Source organism: Rhinichthys klamathensis, unplaced genomic scaffold (assembly GCF_029890125.1).
Source record: "Rhinichthys klamathensis goyatoka isolate OS25496 unplaced genomic scaffold, OSU_Roscu_1.1 h1tg000056l_1, whole genome shotgun sequence".
Classification (NCBI taxonomy): domain Eukaryota; kingdom Metazoa; phylum Chordata; class Actinopteri; order Cypriniformes; family Leuciscidae; genus Rhinichthys; species Rhinichthys klamathensis.
In genome coordinates, this window is record NW_026606601.1 from 3,553,247 (window position 1) to 3,573,702 (window position 20,456).

A 20,456-nucleotide genomic window follows, 5' to 3' on the forward strand; every position below is an offset into this window, starting at 1 on the left:
ACTCCTCCTCCTTTGACAGAGGATTATAATTTGCTACCTGGCCTGTCAATCTCGCCCTTTGACTTTAAAGGGGCTGTTTGGAACTCATTTATTTAGTCTCATGTTGAGTAAATTATATCTACCATGTAAATAAGCCTATTAAATAATGTTTTTTAGGGATGATAAATAAAGCTCTATAAACGTCCACTTTTTAAATTACATTTTAATGTATGCGTTTTAAGCAAAACAATCATTTAATCCATGAAATTGCCTCAGGGTAACAAACCCATAGCCTATATTTACAAGCACATTGTGCATTCTAGTCTAGATGTCAATTAATAGTAGGGGATGACGTTGAATAAACAAGTAAAGTGCTTTGACTTGGTCACACTACATCCTGGTGGTCATTTTAAAAACTTTTCTGTTGTGTGGGGAGACATTTTTCCCCTTCAGCTTTAGTGTTATAAATAATTTGAATGAGGATTTGCTTAAATGTGTTTTATTTTTTGCCTTGAAGCAACATTTTGCAACAGTGGAATGGATGTGAACACAGTGGATATGGGCAGAATGAATGTTGTGCTCTTCATTATTAAATACTACAGTATTTACTTGACATCTAAGTTAAAGTAAATAGCCAGTGAAGTACATTTAAAAAAAAAGAAAGAAAAAGTCATGTAACAATTAGTGTAAAGCCTGGTGTTTCGTATAATGAAATTGTTACATTTTCTTTTCTATGACATCAATAGATTGAGTAACTCAATTTCACAATATACAAAAACCTGTCTATGACGAATTTCCTTCAGTTTAATTGTCAGCATACCTAAAAAGATACTCTCAAATTTTTCAAAATTTAACTGAAACAAACATTAGCTTTTGTAGGCTAATGCATTCAAGAGTGGGTTAATTTGTCATAAATTGAATTTTTATCATGTAAGCCTCATATTATTGGTATGAATAATCTTACATGCTCTAGTAAAATGTCAAGTTATTTTTAGATCTGATGGGAGCTACCCTGTGATATGTGTGTCATCTTATACATGTAGCTTGACAAGGGTTGTGTTTCCAGGACTGTAAAGGGCTTTTACAGTGACCTATGTATTACATGTTTTCTTTACACTGCCTTGAAGCAATCAGCACACAAGTCACACTGACACTCGTGTGCTTTCAGTTTTATTTTGTGCAAAATAGTGAACGATGTAAGTGTAAGAATAACAAAACAGCACTTTATGGCCACACAAACACATTAATAATCCCTTCAATGGCATATATGCTCCATTATAGTGATTTACAAACTGTTTTCTGAGATGTACAGCTTATTACAATGGAGTCTGGTTATAAAGGGGAGTGCCATACAAGTTTTTTCTCATGACAGTCTTGTTATTATTTCCGAATCAGCAGCATGATGTCTCTGGGTCTGATGATTCTGTTGTTAGCTCGAAATGGGTGTGTACAGAGGTGCCTTTTTATTGTACATGGGTTAAACCTTCCGCTGTAGGCAGGACAAGGGCTCCATCTGGAGTTGGGCAATGGTAATTTCAAACTTCTATTGTGTGTCTGCACTGTAGTCTATACAGTGGGTCTCGGATCAACCTTCAGAATGACAGTTTTGCATTAAATTTACCATGTTGATATAGAGAAGAATACAACTGAAGTACAATAATACATGTACAGCATAGTAAATGCACAGCAGATAAATGATGAGATGTTCAAAACGATCCCATCCATGAAATAACCCATCTTGCCAATGATGGGACGGGGTTACACGGGCAAAATAACCATCTCATCCATGGAGTGGGTGTGCTACCTGTCCCCTGCTGGTTTTGATTGATAGCCCTGCAATAAAAAAAAAAAAGCAATTAACCTGCCATTAAAAGAGGAAATGTAATTGTTCATTTGTTTTTCATTATAAATCTGCATGTCATATCATATACTCATTCATGTTCTCAATTTTAAGCAAATTTTAAGTCTAAAGGGAAATACTGGCCTAATTTTGAAAGCTGTGTTTAGGGCCCAACACAGCTGTCAAACATGGCGATCAATTTCCATGTTATCCCCATGAGATATTGTCATTATTGCAGCCTGGAGTATTTGTCAGTGTAATAAAGGCCATATCATTTCATGATTAATAACTGGAGCATAAAAATATCTAAATCAATTACAGACACTGGTTTTTTTTTTTTCATTTTCTTCGTCCAGAATTGCAGGTGTTCCACCAATAAAATGTATACAATTCCTGTAGCTCGTTATGCATAGCCTGTTCTTCTCCAATGCAACATTCGCATTATATTAGATGTGTTATCATTCATAACAATTGCTCAATTAAAAGTAAAACATAAAACGTTGCTCAATGGAGAATTGAAGAATCATATGAACTGTGCACATGCCCAACAGATGGAGCTATTTGCTAATCACATCACACTTTGGCAGGTCACATAGTCTGGCCACTAATATGAATATGACACGAGTTAACCATATGACGACATGTCAGTGTCACCAAAGAACGGCACTACTCTATTGTCTAATATTCTATCAAATAATTTTCACTGATGACCAATTAATTGGACGATTGGACGCAAACCTGAATTTTCAGCAGCCATTACTCCAGTCTTCAGTCAGTGTCACATGATCCTTCAGAAATCATGTTGAATTGGTGCTCAAGAAACATCTATTATTATTATTGATGTTGAAAACAGTTGTGCTGCTTGTATTTTAGAGAAAACTGATACATTTGAATATTTATACATTTATACATTTAATATTTTGTAACACTGTAAATGTCATTTTGGTCAATTTATGTCGTTGCTAAATAAAAGTATTAATTTCTTTAAAAATGTTTGAACTATAGTGTAGCCTATATAGGCATTATATTGGTGCAAATTGCAGTTTAAAAATAACAAGAAAAAAAAACAAAATATGACAAATTCAATATCAGTCATTAACCTTTATTGTAAGAATCCTCTCCTACCTGTTTCTTCATCTGTATTTTTTTCCACAGCACAGTTTGAAGTGAGATTACCCACTCTTCCTCTCCAGATATCTTCCAGTTCCTCTTCCTCCTGCTGAAACAGCCAGTGCCCAGGCTGAAGAAGCTCCTCCGTGCTGATGTCTGCTTTCTCTGCACAGTCTACTCTGGTCTCTTTCACTGTATCACTGAAACACACTGCACAGTCTCTCACACCACAGTTTATGATACGTCCTCTCTTACGGTAGCCCTGGCCATTAGGGAACAAGTTTTCTGAGGCGTTTATCTTCACATCTTTGGACATGTTGTATAAGTGATCATTCAGGTCTTTTATTTTGGTATGAACACTAAAGCAATTGTGACCACAGGATGAAGAAGGACATAGAGGGCTGCATTGACTGACTGATGGGGAACCATTGACCACTGGAGGAGAGGCTTTGTGACAGCTCGAGGAATCATTATCAGGTCCTTCATATTCAACTAATGTGAAAACCCTCAAGGCAGGTTCTGTGCTTTCATAAACTTGGTTCAATTGTTGGGTCTTGACCCCAGGTTCTTCTGTATCTTCAGAATCTTCCATATCTACCGGGTTTATTTCAGTTAGTCTCATATGAATCACTGGTTCCACCTCTAGTTCTAATTGTGGAGTTTGAGTTGATGGTAATGTTTGGTTGTTTGAGTCATCATTAATCTGTACAGGTTCAATCTCCTCTTTGTTTTCCATGTCCGAGACACTGTTGTGAAAGCTCTTGGGAAGACTGAAGCTAAGAGTGGATCCTAGAGACAAATAAGAGCAGATGTTTTTAACTGCTCCACTTGAACTCTTGACAGAATTGGGCAAACTGTCTTCTGGAAAAGGGTTGGATTTGTTATCAATGACAGAATCCACCGGTAACATGTTTTTTTTAATGAAAACCTGAAGATTGGAGTTTGAATGACTTTCTTTCGCTTTCCGTTCTCCTTCTGGCCAAGTGTTACACCTCCGCCTGAAAAAGCTTAAAGATTTGCCAGGCCTTTCCAATCTTACATTGCCAAGCGTAGAGTTTCTTCTCTGCTCATCCTCCTTACTTTTGAACGGCTCTTTAATCTTGAACAAAGAACTTGCCTTGAATCTGTTGCGATTGTAAACCATTCCTCCTTCAGCTGTGACATTTTGCGAGAAGGGGGAGGGCGATTGAACTGAGGAGGAACCCGACTCAGAGGTTGTCATGTCCTGCCCTTCAGCATGTGGTGGGGATAGGACCTCCAAGACTCGTCCTGCAGATCTGTAACTATCCGAGACGTGTAAATACGTGAACACCTGCCATAGAAAGATGAATGCAAAACTTTGAATAAGCTGAGATGCAACTTACAATCTCATAAAAACAAACCCACGGTCAGTTGTAATGGTCCACAAGCGTTCTGTTATCTGAAAATGATATGGCTCTTGAATGCATACACACACAGCTGTGATGGCAATAGCTGATGCATGACTAATATCATTGCATGCCAAGTTAATAAATCCTATATGGCGGCTTCACAGCGCATTAGTACAATACACACCACTAGGAGGCTTTTCAAAGCCATGCCATGGAAACTTAATCATGAGGTCATTGTTTTACCACATGGGACAGGATGTACAGAGCCGGGAGAATAATAAGCACATGCATGTCTGGTTTGTGTGCGAGCTTTGAGCTCAGTTTGGAATGTGTCTGAAGTTTACGCAGTTTGTGAAGTCTTACTTACTCTATGAGTGACTTCAGCTGCCCCTTCATGCCGCAGGTGGTCGTCGCTTTGGTTTTGGTTTGTTTCTAGATTGTTGTGTGTTGCATTTCGCATCAAGTCTTGTTTGTAGTTTGGTGACTGAGGGGTTTGCGCTTGATGCACCTGATCAGTGTCTGGTGATAATCGCAGATTAGATCGCTTGTTGATGGACTGCAGATTCTCTGTTAGGTGGTTGCAAAAAGATGATTCAGTGTTACATGGGGACAAAAGGCTGGATACTTCCTGTTTGCTTAGTGACTGGACGGGTTCTCCATGGTTTTTGTTTTGCAATTGTCCAAGATTCCAAAAAGATGATTTTTGTTGGGTCTCTTTACTTATGGCTGATTCATTCGGCCATTTCACCAGAAGCATTTCTTGTGGCTGCTGCATTTGCATTGAGTTTTTGTCTTGTGATTGATGTCTGTCCGCCTGAATGCTGCTTGTTGACTCTTCATGTATGTCATTATTGTTGGGTGACCATTGCTTTGTCACTTGGTTGATGCCTGAAGACTGTTCATCAAAGGTCAAAATGAGACAGATGCTAGAGCCTAGCGAAGTCTTTGAAAGGCAGGACTCCTGACTGACAACACTGGACACATCATGTCTCCCACTCTTTTGCTCGAAGTTGTTTTGAGATGACTGTGTTTCAGTAGCACCTCCTTTGACCTCTCCATTTGTACTGCACAGACTATCAGAAGGATTTTTGAAAGACATAGCCTAAACAAGAAAAAAAAAAGTACAAAAATAATAGCATTTTAATTGTATTATTAATCAATTGAATTATAGTGTATTTATTTTTTTATTTAAAAAATAAAATAGTATTTATTTAAAATAAGATAAATCATTTATGAATGAGGGATTAACGCACACTGCATTATTTATTGTTATCTAACATGCATGATTCTGATATGTCAGTCGCAGAATTTTGCTGTGATTTTTTAAAATAATAACTAAACTATTTAAGAGAATGTTGTCCTAAGTAAAGGATTTCAACATAGTTGTGTTTTATATCTCTTGTATCACTTTTTCCTCTCAAATAATAACGTAATTCAAGCTTTTTTTTGTTTATTTAATAAACATTCGGTATTAAGCAGGATAATGTGAAGACATGCCCATTATTGCAAAATATACCCCTTCAGGGTGATACAAGATCCTGATTGGGGTTCATTTTGCCAAAATGATCACATGACTGTATATTATCCCTTACATGTTTTAAATTACATCATTTGTAAAAGATGTCGGGAAAAAAATCTAGAAACCTGCTGTTGAGCAGAATAATTTGTTGACTCTGATCTCCCATCCTTGTTTCTTTTAAGCTGCTCTTTTTGAGCGTGCCAGTTCACCTGGATCCATCCCAGCATGCTTTGCAACTCATCTGTTCTCTCCTTGATCTAGAGACAGGAAGATGTTAATCAAGAAAACATCATAGCGAACATTCTGCAGATGGACGCCGCAAGACAGTTGACATTGCTTTTAGATGACCATGTGGTGGTAACATTGAGTAAATCAATCACACACTCACAATGTCTTTAAACTGACTCTCATCTTGCATAAGCATTTGACCAGCTGCAGCCAGTTTCCTAAACTCATCCAGCTTTGTTTCAATGCAGTGATCAATCTCTGCAATTTCACTCTCTCTGCAAGCAGAACTGCCAGCAAGGATACAGGATCTGGTGTTCTCTGTCCACGTACTAAAGGACACAAAAAGAGAGGCCGTGCTAAACTAATATAATATAACAATACCACATATGGGAAAGTATTTCCTTCTTAAGTTGTTGACATTAAACATGAAATATTCACAATGTATAATTATCAAAATTAGTCAGACGTTCTCTCTTACATCATGGCAAGATAGTTTTCAAAGTAGTCCTGAATCTGTTGAAACTTCTCCAGGCGGCCTCTGTTCTCAGTCATGTTGCGGCCTACTTCCTCCCAAGCCTGCAGGATCGCCTGAACTTCTTCCCTGAGAGGGTCTCTCTCCTCTGGGGAAGGAACCTGTAGCTGTCTGGCTAGTCTCTCCATCTCTCTCACCTCTGACTCAATGATATTATAATGAGCCTTTGTGAGACAAAAATTGTATTAATTAGAATGACAACCTGATTAAAAGTGTGACATTTATGACTTAAAGCTCATTCAATCCATTTCAGGGTGCAGTGGGAAAAATTCAAACCAACAAATCACTTATATGTAACCTATAATTAATTCAATACTGTTTAATCTTAGCAACCTTTTAATACTTAAAAAGCTGGGCCCATCTTTAACTACTGCAGGAAGAAGATATTTTGATGGATGTTGGTACAGTTGACGATAGCCATTGACTTCCATAGTAGGAAAAAATACTAAGTTAAAGGAGAACTCCGGTGCAAAATGAACCTCGGGTGTAATAACACATTGGTACAGACTAAATCGTTCCCTGAGATTTGTTTTCATGATAATCGAATGTAAAGAGTTTTATCTCTAAAAACAGTTTAGCTTATAACGCTAGTATATTGGGCATCGAGTAAGCAAAAAGAGATCGCTAGTTAATACCATTAACAAGGCTCAAATTAGCCCCACACTAACACGGCAGCATAATGAGTGTCCTTACATGCAAACCGAAGCATTGAGAACTTTGTAAGTGTATAGACAGTTTAATAAGTAGATACTTTACACAGACAGTACAGTTAGCGCATACAGACAGGAGCCATCTTGGAAAACAGTCTTGATCAGTCAAACCACGAACACGGTGATACGTGAGCTGAACTGTGACTTGGAATCTCATATGGTCCGTTGTTTCCGGAAGAAAGCACTGAGCGCATAAGAGAAGCACTGAATGCAACAGAGAAAATAAAAAAATAAATATAATTTATCTTATCTTCAATATCTACAAGTACTGTTCGCTCACCTTCGTGGTTTGACTGATCGAGACTGTTTTCCAAGATGGCTCCTGTCTGTATGCGCTAACTGTACTGTCTGTGTAAAGTATCTTCTTATTAAACTGTCTATACACTTACAAAGTTCTCAATGCTTCGGTTTGCATGTAAGGACACTCATTATGCTGCCGTGTTAGTGTGGGGCTAATTTGAGCCTTGTTAATGGTATTAACTAGCGATCTCTTTTTGCTTACTCGATGCCCAATATACTAGCGTTATAAGCTAAACTGTTTTTAGAGATAAAACTCTTTATATTCGATTATCATGAAAACAAATCTCAGGGAACGATTTAGTCTGTACCAATGTGTTATTACACCCGAGGTTCATTTTGCGCCGGAGTTCTCCTTTGATGGCTACCGTCCACTATCTGGTTACCAACATTCTTCACAATATCTGCTTTTTCAGCAGAACAAAGAAACTCACGCAGGTTTGGAACAAGAAATTTCATTTTTGGGTGAACTATCCCTTTAATTACTGATCTGGAGTCATTCAATAGTGATTAACTTCTAGTATACATTAGTAAATGTATTTATTTATTATCTGACCTCTAGGTCATCCTGCTGCTCCTGTAGCCCTTCCAGACCACTGAGGTCAGAGTCACAAAGCACAGCCATATCTGCTTCTATGTCCAGGAGGTCCATACTGAGCTCAGCACAGCGACAGAGGTGCTGGTTTATCCGCAGTGTTAGATTAGATAGCTGAGGAAAGATAAATCTGCTCTTAACTGACATGTGATTGACTATGAAAAAACATGCAGTATAGCCACAAAAAGTGTCTGGACACTTTGCCTTTTAATGTCAGAATGTCATAATGGCAATTCATAAAATATCAACCAATTGGCATCTTTAAACTAATGATGCTAGACATTTTCACTGAATTAACTTTACTTTTCTTATCCATTATTATATTATTATCAACATTATATATTAGTATTTTAACCAAATATTCCCAAAGTAACTTCTAATAGTTACTATAAAATATAGTTACTATATAATAATTTGAACATAATTAATAATTGATCAATTTTACATGTGCCTTAAATTTCCAAAAACTTTTTTGAGATAGCTAAAAGATGTTTTAAAAAAGATTATTAGCAGTGCTATACAAATTGGTGAAATATTGTGCATGCCATTTATTTATATGTATATCTCTAAAATCAGGTTGATGTTGGACATCGCTTTGTGAAACAAGCTCATATTTTACCGAGCTTTGTAGTTCATCAGTGGTCTGGTCCTGTTGCTGGGATCTTTCTTGATCAGTTTGATGACTCAGTAGATCCAGTGACATTTCTGCATCCTCAGCCATTTCATGCCTATCCAGTGGTCCAGGAACATCCTAAAGCAGATTCACAATGGTGTAAGTGTTCCTGACCTGTATTCATTACACATTTCATACACAGAAACATCATGTTATGAGTCTGAAACAGAGTATGCTAAATTTTTCTTTTTATCTTCATGTTTTCGAAGAATTACCACATAAAAAAATAATACTTAAAACTAGAGGTTTTATATTGTATATGATGTTTGGTTTACTTGGCTCTTTTTGTGATATCCGGTGGGATCCAGAAGTTCAAGGAACTTTTCAAGCATTCCTGAACTGCCGCCTTCTACATTTTCCAGGAGATGGTTTGAGAGTGTGAATTCTGATACCATCTGTGCGGCTTTATCTCCAGTTTGGGTTTTTTCCACTGGTTCAGTCTGTTTGTTCTCTCCATATTTCGTCTGCAGGGCATCCCAAAGGACCTCCACCTGGCTTAGGAGCTCCTCTATTTTGTGGTCTTGTCTTTGCTTTGAGCAGTCATGCTCTTCATTCTTTATTCAATTTCCAAAAGGAGATGAAAAGAGATAAGTGAGATCATTTATCAGTTTAGTGCATTGTTATGAAAAAATCTTGAAATCGCATTACCATCCCAGTGGATGTCTTCGACTCTTTCACCAGCTTATTGGGTATGAAACAATCTTGAGCGGAAACAAGGGTTGTTTGAGCCATCTGGGCGATACAGCTGGGAAAGCATTAACTGTTAATCAAACTTTACTCAACAACTGCATCTTGAAATCCATTGTATGAAATGACATCACACAATTGCAGATCATTTACTTCATCAGTCATCCACATATTCATTGTGAAATAAAAAACTAATTGCACCTCTTCCTGTCCTCTTTTTCCGAGATATTGTCCAGCTTGGAACAGCTGTTCTCCGACACTGAGCCTCGACTCCCTACAGAACATTCCTCAACTGGACTCCACATCCTATGGGCCCACAGCCCTTGAGAGCACTGCAGAAATACATGTTTAGGCATATAATATATTAATATTAATTGATGTCGGGCCGTTGAATTACTAGAAAATAATGCACACACGAGATGTTAATGCACGTCATGGCTGTTACACCTCGGGTGTGCATTATTTTCTAATAATTCAACGTCCCAACGTCAATTATTCCACTTATACTACACATCAAGACATTGTTTATGTTGTTTTTCAAGACAATTGTCAGGTTTTTGTCCTTAAAAGGCTCTTGTGTGTAGGACTAATTTCTTACGAATCTCATCCCACAACTCCATTGCTAATTCCAAAACATAATTTTAGAGCTAACAGAGGCTTAAACCATTGATAGCAGACTAATGTAGTTATTCAACCCGATCACACTAAATGCGTCTCTATAGCACGCAGTGTGTTTATCGTGTAATTTATACGCGAAAATGAGTTTTTACGTGCATAGGATACACATGGGTTGGTTAGGGTAGGTTTAGTATGGTGTGGGGTGCGTGTGTATTATACGTTTGGGTACAATTAGTGGTGTGGGGTGCGTGTGTATTACACGCAAATGAACTGCGTATCAAATGGACGCGAAAACTGCGTATCATATGCACGTAAAAACTCATTTTCGCATATAAATTGCACAATAATACACAATGCGTGCTATAGAGACGCATTTACGTGAGAACAGACTGAGTTATTAATTCAGAGTTATTAACTCAGAGAGAGAGAGAGAGATTAAGCATTTCTGTGCATCTTTCAACAGTGTTTGGCAGCGCAGTAGCATCACCATAATGCAGTTTCTTTGCAACCATGTTATAAACCAGTGTTGCAGAGAACAAGGCCAGTCATTGCGTCTTTTCAAAGATGGACTGATGATAATATCTTAGAGTTACAAGACTGTTTTGATAGGACTGAATGGGATATTTTTAAAACTTCTTGTGTAGACAAAGATGACCTAGCTAATGTTGTGAGTTCACATATTCACTTTTGTGAAGAGTCTGTGATACCTAGGAAAAATGTAAGAATCTACTCAAATAATAAGCCTTGGGTGACAAAATCATTGAAATATGTGTTAAATGAGAAGAAAGGTTTTTTTTTTACCAAGGAACAGATTTGGAAAAGAGGCAGGTTAATAAGGAAGTAAAACGAGAAATTAGGAGGGCCAAAATTAAATATAAGGAATCAATGGAGGAGAAGTTTATTAAGGGAAATATTCAGTCAGCATGGAAAGAAATAAAAGTAAATGCTGGTGCAAAAAATAAGGAATCAACTGGAATTAGTTTGACTGAGTCTAGGATAGAAAAGGGAGAGATAGCAGATGAATTTAATGATTTTTTTAGGCGATTCGATACACACGATTTTAATAAAATGAGTAGGGATTTTTATTCTGGTTTGAAAACAGCGGAAAATCTGCAAATTGATAAAGCTTCTGTTTTGAGGGTTTTACAGACTACCCAACAAAAGCCCTGGGCCTGATAAAGTCAGTGGGAGAGTTTTGAAGAGCTGTGCTTATCAGCTATGTGATATTAGTCATTTCATTTTTCAGAACTCATTGAATTTACAGAGAGTACCCTCAGTGTGGAAAAAATCTATTATTGTACCGATTCCTAAAAAGACCAATGCCAAACAAATGAATGATTTTAGACCAATTTCTTTAACATCATTATTAATGAAGTGTTTTGAGAGAATTGTTCAATTTTGGCTCGTAGAGCATACTAGTCAGCTGATTGACCCGTTACAATTTGCCTATAGGAGAAATAGGAGTGTGGAGGATGCCACTCTGAGACTCTTAAATTATATATATTATAAACATGTGGATATCGGTAAGCATCATGCTCGTTTATTATTTATAGATTTTTCTTCAGCGTTTAATACTATTCAACCAATTATTTTAGCTGAACGTTTGCTTTCTGAATTTAATGTCCCTATAAGTGTTTGGTGGCCTGGATTTTAGATTTTCTGACCAGAAGATCTCAAATAGTACGGGTGAATGGAGAACATTCCAGGGAACTGCATTCTTCAGTGGGCTGTCCCCAGGGTTGTATTCTTTCACCTTTATTATTTATTTTATATACAGATAGGTGCAGAAGTCAATATCCAGACAGACATATTATTAAATATGCCGATGATACAGTGGTGCTGAGTCTGTTAAAGCAAGGTGACACAGAGCATGGGCCCATTTTGAATTATTTTTTGGATTGGTGTGAGAGTTCTCATTTACAAATTAACGTATCCAAAACTAAGGATATGACTATAGAATTTTATAATTCTGTCGGAACTCCATCTAAAGTAGTTATTGCTGGTAAAGAGGTTGAGAAGGTCAGTTCATATAAGTATTTGGGTACATTAATTGATGATAAACTTAGGTGGGTGGAAAACACAAATCTTATTATATCGAAAGCACAAAAACGGTTATATTTACTGAGGAAGCTTAAGTCCTTTGAAGTGGATAAATCCATATTGATAATGTTTTATAGATCTTTCATTGAAAGTGTTTTAACCTTTGCTATGATCTGTTGGTTTTATGGATTAAATGTTAAAAGTAGATCCCAGCTTCAGCACATTATTAATTTAGGGTCAAAGATTACAGGATCTGTACAGTTGGGTTTGTCTGCTTTGTGTGAGAGAAATGTTCTTAGGAAGTCTTTGACTATCCTAGAGGATACATCCCACATTTTGTTTTTAGAATTTGAATTGCTTCCCTCAGGAAAGCGATATAGAGTGCCCAAGTGGAGGACTGTTAAAGCTTCTAGGTCTTTTGTTTCAAATGCAGTTATGAGTGTAAATACTTATTTGAAACAAAGATAAAGGTACCGTGAATTTTAAATAGTAGCTATATGAAGAATTATTATAAATGCCCGGGGTTTGGCGTTTTTTTTTTTTTTTTTTTTTTTTTTTGTCGTAAGGTTTTGTGATGTTTTGCTGTTTTCTGTTTTATAAAAATGTGGATGTTTGTGAGGTTGAAGCTACTTAAATTGCCCTGTAAAGGGACAAAAAAAGATTTTACTACTACTACATTACTTTTATTATTATTTTTGTTTAATCTGAGGCAGAAACGGGCCTCTATAAATCACATGAGTACCCATAAGCCAACATGATTGGATTTGAGGATTCAGTTGTGGTTTTGCTGAAGGTCATTTACATTCTCAAGCATGATTTGAACTCTATCTTTGCAACTTAAAACTAAAGTAATATCATTGTCTTGATAGAAGGTTGTTGGTCAAATGAGACAAGTTTAAAGCCTCATTGTAAATGATTGTCTCACCGAACAGAAATTTCAGAGCAATCTACTTTTCTATGTGGTCACGACTGGTCATTTATCACGCTAACATATGTTTTTGGAGGCAGTGCAACTAACCTCAAATCCTCTGAGACGGTTTTGCTCCTCTTTGACGTCTTTTCCCATTATGCTGTGACCCTCATTTCTAGCAAAGCTCTGTGAGTCAGGGCATGTGGTCGGAGGATCAACGGGTAAAGTTGAAGGACGTTTTGAAGACACATCTGTCTTCTGGTTCCTGTAGAAGTGGAACAAAACATTACCTCTAATGGCACCACCGAGGCATCATTACTCTTCAAACATTTCAAACATATGATATTTCATCATCATTTCAGACCATACAAGTCAGTAGACTGTAAATCTTTAATGCTAACAACTTGCAGATTGAGAATATAAAAATATCCACAGATCACTAACATCATATCTCTGCTGCTTATGTAGGCTAATCCTGGACGAAATTTTGCAGCAATTGTTTTGGTTTGGGTAGATATTACTGTTGGCAGGATATGCAAGCAATGATGTCACCTCCTTCTTGTCTGGTTAGCTCATAGTTTCAGGAAAGGTGTGTTTGCAGAGCTAGTGATAGAGGACTTGTTGAAAGAGCCAAAAAGGAATGTAACCATCTCTGTCGACAAAGCCAACATGGCATGTTTGCTACATTTAAAAAAAATAGCGAATTCATTTAATGGCGAATAACTAACAATTGGTGTATAGCACCATACAGTAATTAGTGCAATCAACATGGCAATGTTGACGTTTTTTGGACAGGAATGACAATGTGAGGGATAGAATACAGTGTGGTCAATGGATTGTGCCTTTGTTGCTGTCGAAACATTTTTCTGAAAGAAAACTTTCAGTAGCCAAAAACAGTTTTAAAAGTTGTGAGTTGTGAAAATTACATCATCTAGGTCGGACCTTTATACATTGTAAAGACTGTACGTCTATCCATCACAACCTCATTTTCATTTTCATTAATGCAATATGGCATCTAACCTGACTAAGGTCCATTCCTCACTTATTTCCTCATTTTTCCAAAGTTATTGATTTTCGCATATATATTTCTGTCATGACAACTATCAGAGTGTTTGACATGGTAATGGATGACAATGTTAATATGTACAGGACTTGCTACTGCCAATAGACGACACACTGCTGTGAGCAAGTAAGACATGCTGCTGCTGTACAATATACCATACATGAATTACCCTTAGCAGATCTAGACAGGTGGAGCTGGGGAAGGTGGAGGGTTTCTGCAGCAGTGCTGCAAACTGCTATGCAGACGCTGACCAGGTATTTGAAAGTTGAGCAGCAAGCTCATTGGCTGCTGATACAGCAGGAACCAATCAGCTGTGCCCTATAGAGAACGATGTGACAGCAAGCAGATGTGTTAAGGACATATCAGCCTGCGCCATCTAGAGTTTCATGACAGAATTTTGTATTTTAAAATTTCAAATGACTAGTTTCTCAGGCCACGGGAAGTACCATATATGTGATTTTTGTGTACGTGTGTTTTCAGTTGGTGTAAATTTAGAATAATCAATCAATATTTTTGTTCCATTTCCTAGAATAGAAAGTCTTTTAAGATAAATGTAATAAAATTGTGTTTACCGGTAATAACATTTTATAAATGTGTATCTGCTAAAAGTGAATTTTCAAAAGCCTTACAGACGCAAACTAAAATCCACAAAACTCTAATTTTGATTTCATATGTACAGGTTATTTTTATTCTGCTTAGTTGTTTTAAACTTTGTGTTTATCTGCTTTAATAGTGAGATTTATGAAAAATATTCAGACAGTTATTTTTTTTATCAGTTCCTTCCTCAGTGCACGGGCACATTCCTCCAGATGCGTTTTAACAGAGTACCTGTCTCTCATCATATCTTCATACCATACATATGAGCTATTCCTCACATCTGCACCAGTACTGAGACTAAATCTTCTGCTATTATTGCCTTTGTTCATCTACAACCACCTTTTCTTTCTCTTCCTGTCTGTCATTCAGTTCCTCTGTATCTCCTCTCTAACCCTTTCTGAAGTCATAGTATTGAGGTCACAGAGGTCACACTCCGTCCAATCTGACTGAGTTTCCATAATGGTGTGAGTATTTGTGGAATTCTGTGTCTAAAGCTGTTGACTGTTCTGTGAGAACAGCCATGATCCAATGTGATATTTTGTAAATTAGAAGGGTGACGTTAGCTCAGCCACTAATTACAGCTTCCTATTGGCAACGTTTTAAACCAGTCATGCATGGTTTAATAAAATGATCTAAAAATCGTTTAGTAAGCAAAATAATATTTTTGTAAGCTCTAAGTGATATTTGTCCTGCTGGATACTTATAACAGAATCACACATTAAAAAGATTGCATAAACTGCCAAAGGCTTAAACTCAGGAGGACCAACATGTAATTAAGTTTGAAACTGAATACATAGCAATTGCATCAAAACAACATCTACCATTCATGATCCAAGACTCTGCAATATGTCAATATTGAAATAAAAGACCATAACATTACATCACTAAACCACATGTCAGCTCAACGCCTTGTTGACAATTATGGATTCCATTTTAGCACAATGTCATGTACTATTCTAAGCCTTAAATATGACCTCACTGCTCTCAAGTACTTTATTTACTATTGTTTTTTGTTCACAGGAGGACAATGGCAGTATGGAGACTCTCGTTACCGGAGAAACTCCTGGAGAAGTGCCCAGTTCTCCTTCACCTCGGCCTGTTTGCATGTAACTCTTCTGGCCAGGGTTGGGTGGAGAGTTGACAGGCGAGACGCAGACTCATTCAGCATCTGGAAAGAGAGTTGTCCAGAGAGGGGTGGGGTCGTGGAAGGAAATGACATCATTCATATGGAGTTCATATGCTACAGTTCAGAGAAAAAACTTGTGCGTGAGACTAATATAACGGACTAGTATTTGGTATAGTGAGAAATCATACATAAAAAAAGCAAAGTGACTGTGTCAGGTTCATATGTTTTCATGTTCTCAAATTCAGGTTTACACAAGAAGACATTATTTCCTCTAATGAGATCATGGATAGACTTACGTTGATCTGACAGGCAATTTCTCTCTTCTCTTTGTCGCTTTTTTGGATCTCGCCCGCCAATACAAGGTTCCTCTGCAACGAGATTCATTCTGGATCAGTACTTGTATTATTTATAAAGGCAGTTTGAGGTATTTTCTAAATGCCAAAACGAATCAACTCTTGTTTTCTCAACCTTCCAATTAATGCTGCCGATGATGCTGTCAGCCTGTTGGTAAAACGATGAAACGTCTAGTGCCAACATGAGATCTTGATGATAGTCCCTAAGGAGTGACCTCAACTTCAGCCACCTGTAGAGGAACTAACTGTTAGTTTGTATCACTAACAAAAGTGCAATAATTCTCTACGCTCCATATAGTGCCAGGAAATCTTACGATTTGTCAACGTGGTCCGGCGGGCTTTGTCTTGTTCTAAACATTTCCAATCCTAAATCTACACCATCTGACGTGTTCTGAAGAGGTCTTTCTGGTTCCTCCTGGCACAGGAGATGCATTAAGCAATCATGAGGTAATAGTTCAACAAGACACAATAATAAACAAAACAGAAACATCTTTACAATGAATTTAACCTGCATCAAGTCCAGACTTGTTGTCAGTTGGATGAGAGAGTTCTCAATGTCTTTGAGGTCTCTCCTTTGGCTGTGAGCCGCGTCCTCTGGTTGATCACATGGGAAAGCTGGCATGCTGGTATCGTAATGAAGGTCCCTTATCTTCCTTCCTTTAGTCCATGAATCAGTCTGTAATGAGATATAGTCACAGTCTAAAGATATAAAGCGTGCATTCTTTTTTTTTAAAGAAACATCTGAAACTTTTTATTTTCCTAATTATAATTTTCAATATTTTTATTAGTTATTTTTGAAGTATTTTATAGTAATATTGTCCAACCAGTTATGGGTTTCATTTGCAGTAGTATATATATATCTTTGTAATTTTTTGTGAAATAGCAATTTCTGAGTGAAAGTTGTTTATAGACCAATTATTTTTCAGTGTGTGCTCTTCACCACCTCACGCTATTGACCGACAGACTATTTCTCATTTCGTAAATCTCCCAAAATATCTTACATCATTCTATTGTTGCTCCAACTAATTCGTCTTGCACACCAAGTTCTGGTTTCTTCTGCAATTTCTCAGCTGTTAGGCAATAAAACCATGTTGTTTGTTTGGGTACATGAAGTACAGATAAAAAGGCCAAGTTGATTCGAAAAGATTGCTTACTAGATGATATGCCAAGACATTTTCTTCAGAGGTATCAAATATCTCCACAGCAAACACCTCATATTTATGCACCTGTGTTTAGGACAACCGGGGGATTTTTATGATGTATTTGAGATTTAAATCACATTAATAGCAGGATCAGAGTCTGTTGGCCCACCAACAATACATGAGCCCGCAGCAAGGTGTGGTACTTCCAAATAATGATCTCATCCATTAGCGGTGGTGCTTTATGTTGCAAATCTTGCATTTCTTAACTTGTCTTCTGCACCACTGCGATGACTGCATCCTCAGCACATGGTGTTAAAATTTTGTAACAGCGGGCAAACCACACCTTTTGCCCTCTAACATTTATATTACGGCTTTACCACTTACATATAAACAGGAATCGAGTTTAAGTTGTGGAATACTGTAACATCATGTGCCATTTATTTAGCCACAAAGTGCATCACGACCAATAGTTTAAATATTATTTGGCATCATAAGTGTAGTTGTGCCAGATCAGTTTAATCTGCAGATCCTTCCCTCTGCGTTCCAGTTTCGAACTACTTCCCATTTTTTTTGTGGAAATTACCAGTTCATCTCGGCTGTGGGCTTGTGTAATGAGGGGCCTGGCTATGACCTCATCTCAATGAGCACAGTGTGCAAAACTGTAATAATCCACAGTTTTTTTTTCTTCTTTTTTCTTCCTCTCACAATAAGACAATGTGTTCTTGTTGTATTCATTTGTGCATGCTATTTCTAGTTTTGCAGTGGGAAACTGTGGAGTGAGTGCACGGGCAGGCGGTAACTGTAACAATTTAACAAACAGCTCATAAAAAACAGCGAGAGACTGAAAATGAGAAAAACAAATATGGAGCTGTGACGCCTTTGAAAAATATGTTGTGATGCCAGTTAAAAAAAAAAATAATTTAAAAAGAATGCAAATGCTGTTGTGGTTTTTATGATCCTGCAGACGTTTGTTTTCTTTGTTTTATTTTTGTTTGTGTTTGTAAAAGTGCATTCAGTGAGGGGAAAATATTAAAGTGGGATATATCGGACCTATTATAATATGTATTATTATAAATTAAAATATTGTTTAAAATTTACAAAAATATATAGATAATAGATGTAATATGTATTATTAGACAATTATTCTAAATTAAAATATTGCATAAAAATGTAAACAAATTATGATATTTAGATATATATACACTCTAATAATAATAATAATAGTATATATATATATATATATATATATATATATGAATTTTAAATACTGTATGTAGGCTATATGTGTAAATAATTTCCAGCTAAGAAACATAATGTCCAACAATGCATTCTTGCTCACCTCTAGCTGTGCACCAGACTTGTCACTCAGTCTTTCCTCAACTAGAAACAGCTTTCCAGTAGAAGTACTTGGCTTGTTCGTCTCATAGTTTGTCACGTTAAAGTCAGCGACATGGCAGTTGATCGGGCTTTCAGCGTTTGCACACATAGCAATCTTCTTGATAGATCTGGAGGAGGTTGATGGGGACACAGAATCCCTCTCATCTTCCTCTTTAATATCATCTGAAAGTCCCTCCGCTGGTGTGGATGTGGACACTCTCTCCTGATGGAAGAAAGAATTGTCATCGTTTGAGTCGTTACTCAGTTCACAGCAGTCCAGACCCGGTACAGGAAGGATGATTCCCACACAATCCAAACATTTTGTCTCGGAGGGGACAGACAACTTAGTCCCGATAGTAAAAGGTTGGATCCTCTTCATTGCTCTTCTTGCTCTAATCATCAGAATGAGGAGCAAATAACCATAAAACAATAAAACATCATTCTCATTGTTTAAAAGAATCCTTCTTCTGCAACATCTGATAAAATTACAAGCCTGAAGTCAACCAAGTCAGTTAACAGTCTTTTAAGCTAAAATGGTCCAGTCTGAATTGTTCTGAGACACTGTAGAGAGACTTTTGAGATGCAGACTGCAGGAACTGTGGAGAACGTGACTCTTGCAAAGCCTCACTTCTGCACAGACTATGAGAAAGCGAGAGGGGGGGTTGAGGGAGGAGAAGAGTAGGGAGAGTTTAGTAGAAACAGGGTGAGGTCATCACACTCAGTCACGGCCCCATTTGGAGGGAGAGAGGGCTGTAAACCCAAGCTGTAAAAGCTTCCTCCCAAAATAAGAAGTTGTGGGAAGATAAGAGTCAGAAACACACAGTCGAGCCTCTCTGAGGCCTTGCTTCTCGACAATGATGTCATTTATTTTTCCTCAGCTGTTCCCTTTCACTTTCTTTTTTTTTTTTCATGCAGTCCTTTTGTCAGATTAAATGCAGCATACAAATCACATATTCCTTTATGTTACAAAACATGCACCATTTTATTCATCTAAAGGATACTTCCTATCAACTAAATAAACAGATAAATAGGTGTGCAGATGCAGGAGGCTGTAAGTGGTTTAGACGGTGGTAGTCTCATACTATTATCTAAATGTTTACAGAGCAGCAACAGGGGAAAACATTGCACATTCTGGCTGTGGCCCTCCTCTGATTCAAACCAGGTGTTTGGTGCAGTGTGTTGGAACAAGCTACTGTATAGCAATTGACTGTGAGGATTAGTCTTATCTCACAACTCTGATAGTCCTGACACTTTATTTTTGCATGAAGTTTACTTTAACAGCCTTTAAAGTTCATAATATAGCAGTCAGTATGTTATTATGAATTACTATTTAATTATGTTGCACTTTATTTTACAGTACGTGCACTTACAGTGTACTTACCTTTAATAGTCTAATAATAACTAGGTAACCTCATGGGTTAAGGTTAGGTTTAGGTGTAGGAGCGTTACTACCTATTACCCAGTTATTGTAATTACTATAATAAGTACATAGTATGTTGCTAGCTACAAAGGGAACAGGGCTGTAAAATAAAGCACTACCAAAGGAAATTACCAACATGTCAAAAAAATAGCATTACCTTCTTCAGGATAAAAGGAAACATAATAACAGACCAGACATAAACACAGTATAATAGGGCTGGTTAATGTCACTGCTTGTCTAGACTTAAAGATTAATTGTACTAATTCTACA

The 20,456-nt window shown here is 37.1% G+C and overlaps 2 protein-coding genes and 1 long non-coding RNA gene across 3 annotated transcripts; 1 reads left to right on the top strand and 2 right to left on the bottom strand.

The window, feature by feature from the left end:
* Positions 1-1,133: 1,133 nt before the first annotated feature.
* On the bottom strand, positions 1,134-4,800 carry LOC130083581 (uncharacterized). The gene is made up of 3 exons (XM_056248664.1): positions 4,667-4,800; positions 2,945-4,241; positions 1,134-1,812 (listed from the first exon to the last, which is right to left on the bottom strand). Exons 1-3 carry the CDS (start codon positions 4,757-4,759, stop codon positions 1,760-1,762), a joined length of 1,443 nt encoding a protein of 480 aa, XP_056104639.1. The 5' UTR covers positions 4,760-4,800; the 3' UTR covers positions 1,134-1,759.
* LOC130083477 (uncharacterized) lies at positions 4,759-19,404 on the bottom strand. The gene is made up of 17 exons (XM_056248505.1): positions 18,729-19,404; positions 16,756-16,923; positions 16,562-16,662; positions 16,363-16,477; positions 16,191-16,262; positions 15,821-15,936; positions 13,217-13,373; positions 9,742-9,872; positions 9,502-9,598; positions 9,129-9,407; positions 8,800-8,931; positions 8,142-8,294; positions 6,525-6,742; positions 6,207-6,375; positions 5,944-6,075; positions 4,808-5,401; positions 4,759-4,764 (listed from the first exon to the last, which is right to left on the bottom strand). The coding sequence occupies exons 1-17, from the start codon at positions 19,164-19,166 to the stop codon at positions 4,759-4,761; spliced, it is 3,078 nt and encodes a 1,025-aa protein (XP_056104480.1). The 5' UTR covers positions 19,167-19,404.
* LOC130083582 (uncharacterized) lies at positions 11,688-12,617 on the top strand. Its single transcript, XR_008806857.1, has 2 exons — positions 11,688-12,400; positions 12,442-12,617. It is a non-coding gene; the product is annotated as an uncharacterized LOC130083582 (long non-coding RNA).
* Positions 19,405-20,456: the final 1,052 nt, after the last annotated feature.

What these genes read in the sequence shown, in the direction of transcription:
- LOC130083581 (XM_056248664.1), bottom strand. Translation starts at nt 4,759, where the DNA reads ATGCGAAATGCAACACACAACAATCTAGAAACAAACCAAAACCAAAGC. An exon ending in CAGCTGAAGTCACTCATAGA is followed by an intron (nt 4,242 to 4,666) that starts GTAAGTAAGACT and finishes TTTCTATGGCAG; the next exon opens with GTGTTCACGTATTTACACGT. An exon ending in AAATACAGATGAAGAAACAG is followed by an intron (nt 1,813 to 2,944) that starts GTAGGAGAGGAT and finishes TTTTTATTGCAG; the next exon opens with GGCTATCAATCAAAACCAGC.
- LOC130083477 (XM_056248505.1), bottom strand. Translation starts at nt 19,166, where the DNA reads ATGATTAGAGCAAGAAGAGCAATGAAGAGGATCCAACCTTTTACTATC. An exon ending in CAAGTCTGGACTTGATGCAG is followed by an intron (nt 16,663 to 16,755) that starts GTTAAATTCATT and finishes CTCCTGTGCCAG; the next exon opens with GAGGAACCAGAAAGACCTCT. An exon ending in AGAGTCAGTTTAAAGACATT is followed by an intron (nt 6,076 to 6,206) that starts GTGAGTGTGTGA and finishes TCCTGTCTCTAG; the next exon opens with ATCAAGGAGAGAACAGATGA.